The following is a 262-nucleotide window of genomic DNA, read 5'->3' as shown; positions in this document are numbered from 1 at the left end:
CTTTCTTCAGCTGGCAGCAAGGAGAGGGAGCAGCAGCAGCAGCAGCAGCAGCAGCAGCAGCAGCAGCAGCAGGAGCCCCCTTCCATGGGCATCTGCATTGACCCTGAAAATATACAAAACAGCAGACAACACAAACAACGTAAATATTATACTACGGTGGGGCGGTGACCTCCCGACAGAGACTAGGGTTTAGGGTTTAGGGTTTAGGGTTTAGGGTTTAGGGTTTAGGGTTTAGGGTTTAGGGTTTAGGTATTTATATATA

The 262-nt window shown here is 48.9% G+C and overlaps 1 protein-coding gene across 1 annotated transcript in view; it reads left to right on the top strand.

Moving 5' to 3' along the window:
- The window catches only part of EMH_0057620 (uncharacterized protein), a gene marked incomplete at both ends in the record, with an annotated part of 3,115 nt that overhangs the window by 1,445 nt on the left and 1,408 nt on the right, over positions 1–262 (top strand). Inside the window, one exon of the mRNA XM_013497495.1 lies at positions 250–262. Within this exon, the coding sequence (XP_013352949.1) occupies positions 250–262 (13 nt within the window). The remainder of the gene's footprint in view (positions 1–249) is intronic.

Source organism: Eimeria mitis, genomic scaffold (assembly GCF_000499745.2).
Source record: "Eimeria mitis Houghton genomic scaffold, Emh_scaff2711, whole genome shotgun sequence".
Lineage (NCBI taxonomy): Eukaryota > Apicomplexa > Conoidasida > Eucoccidiorida > Eimeriidae > Eimeria > Eimeria mitis.
This window is presented reverse-complemented; position numbering and strand designations above follow the sequence as displayed.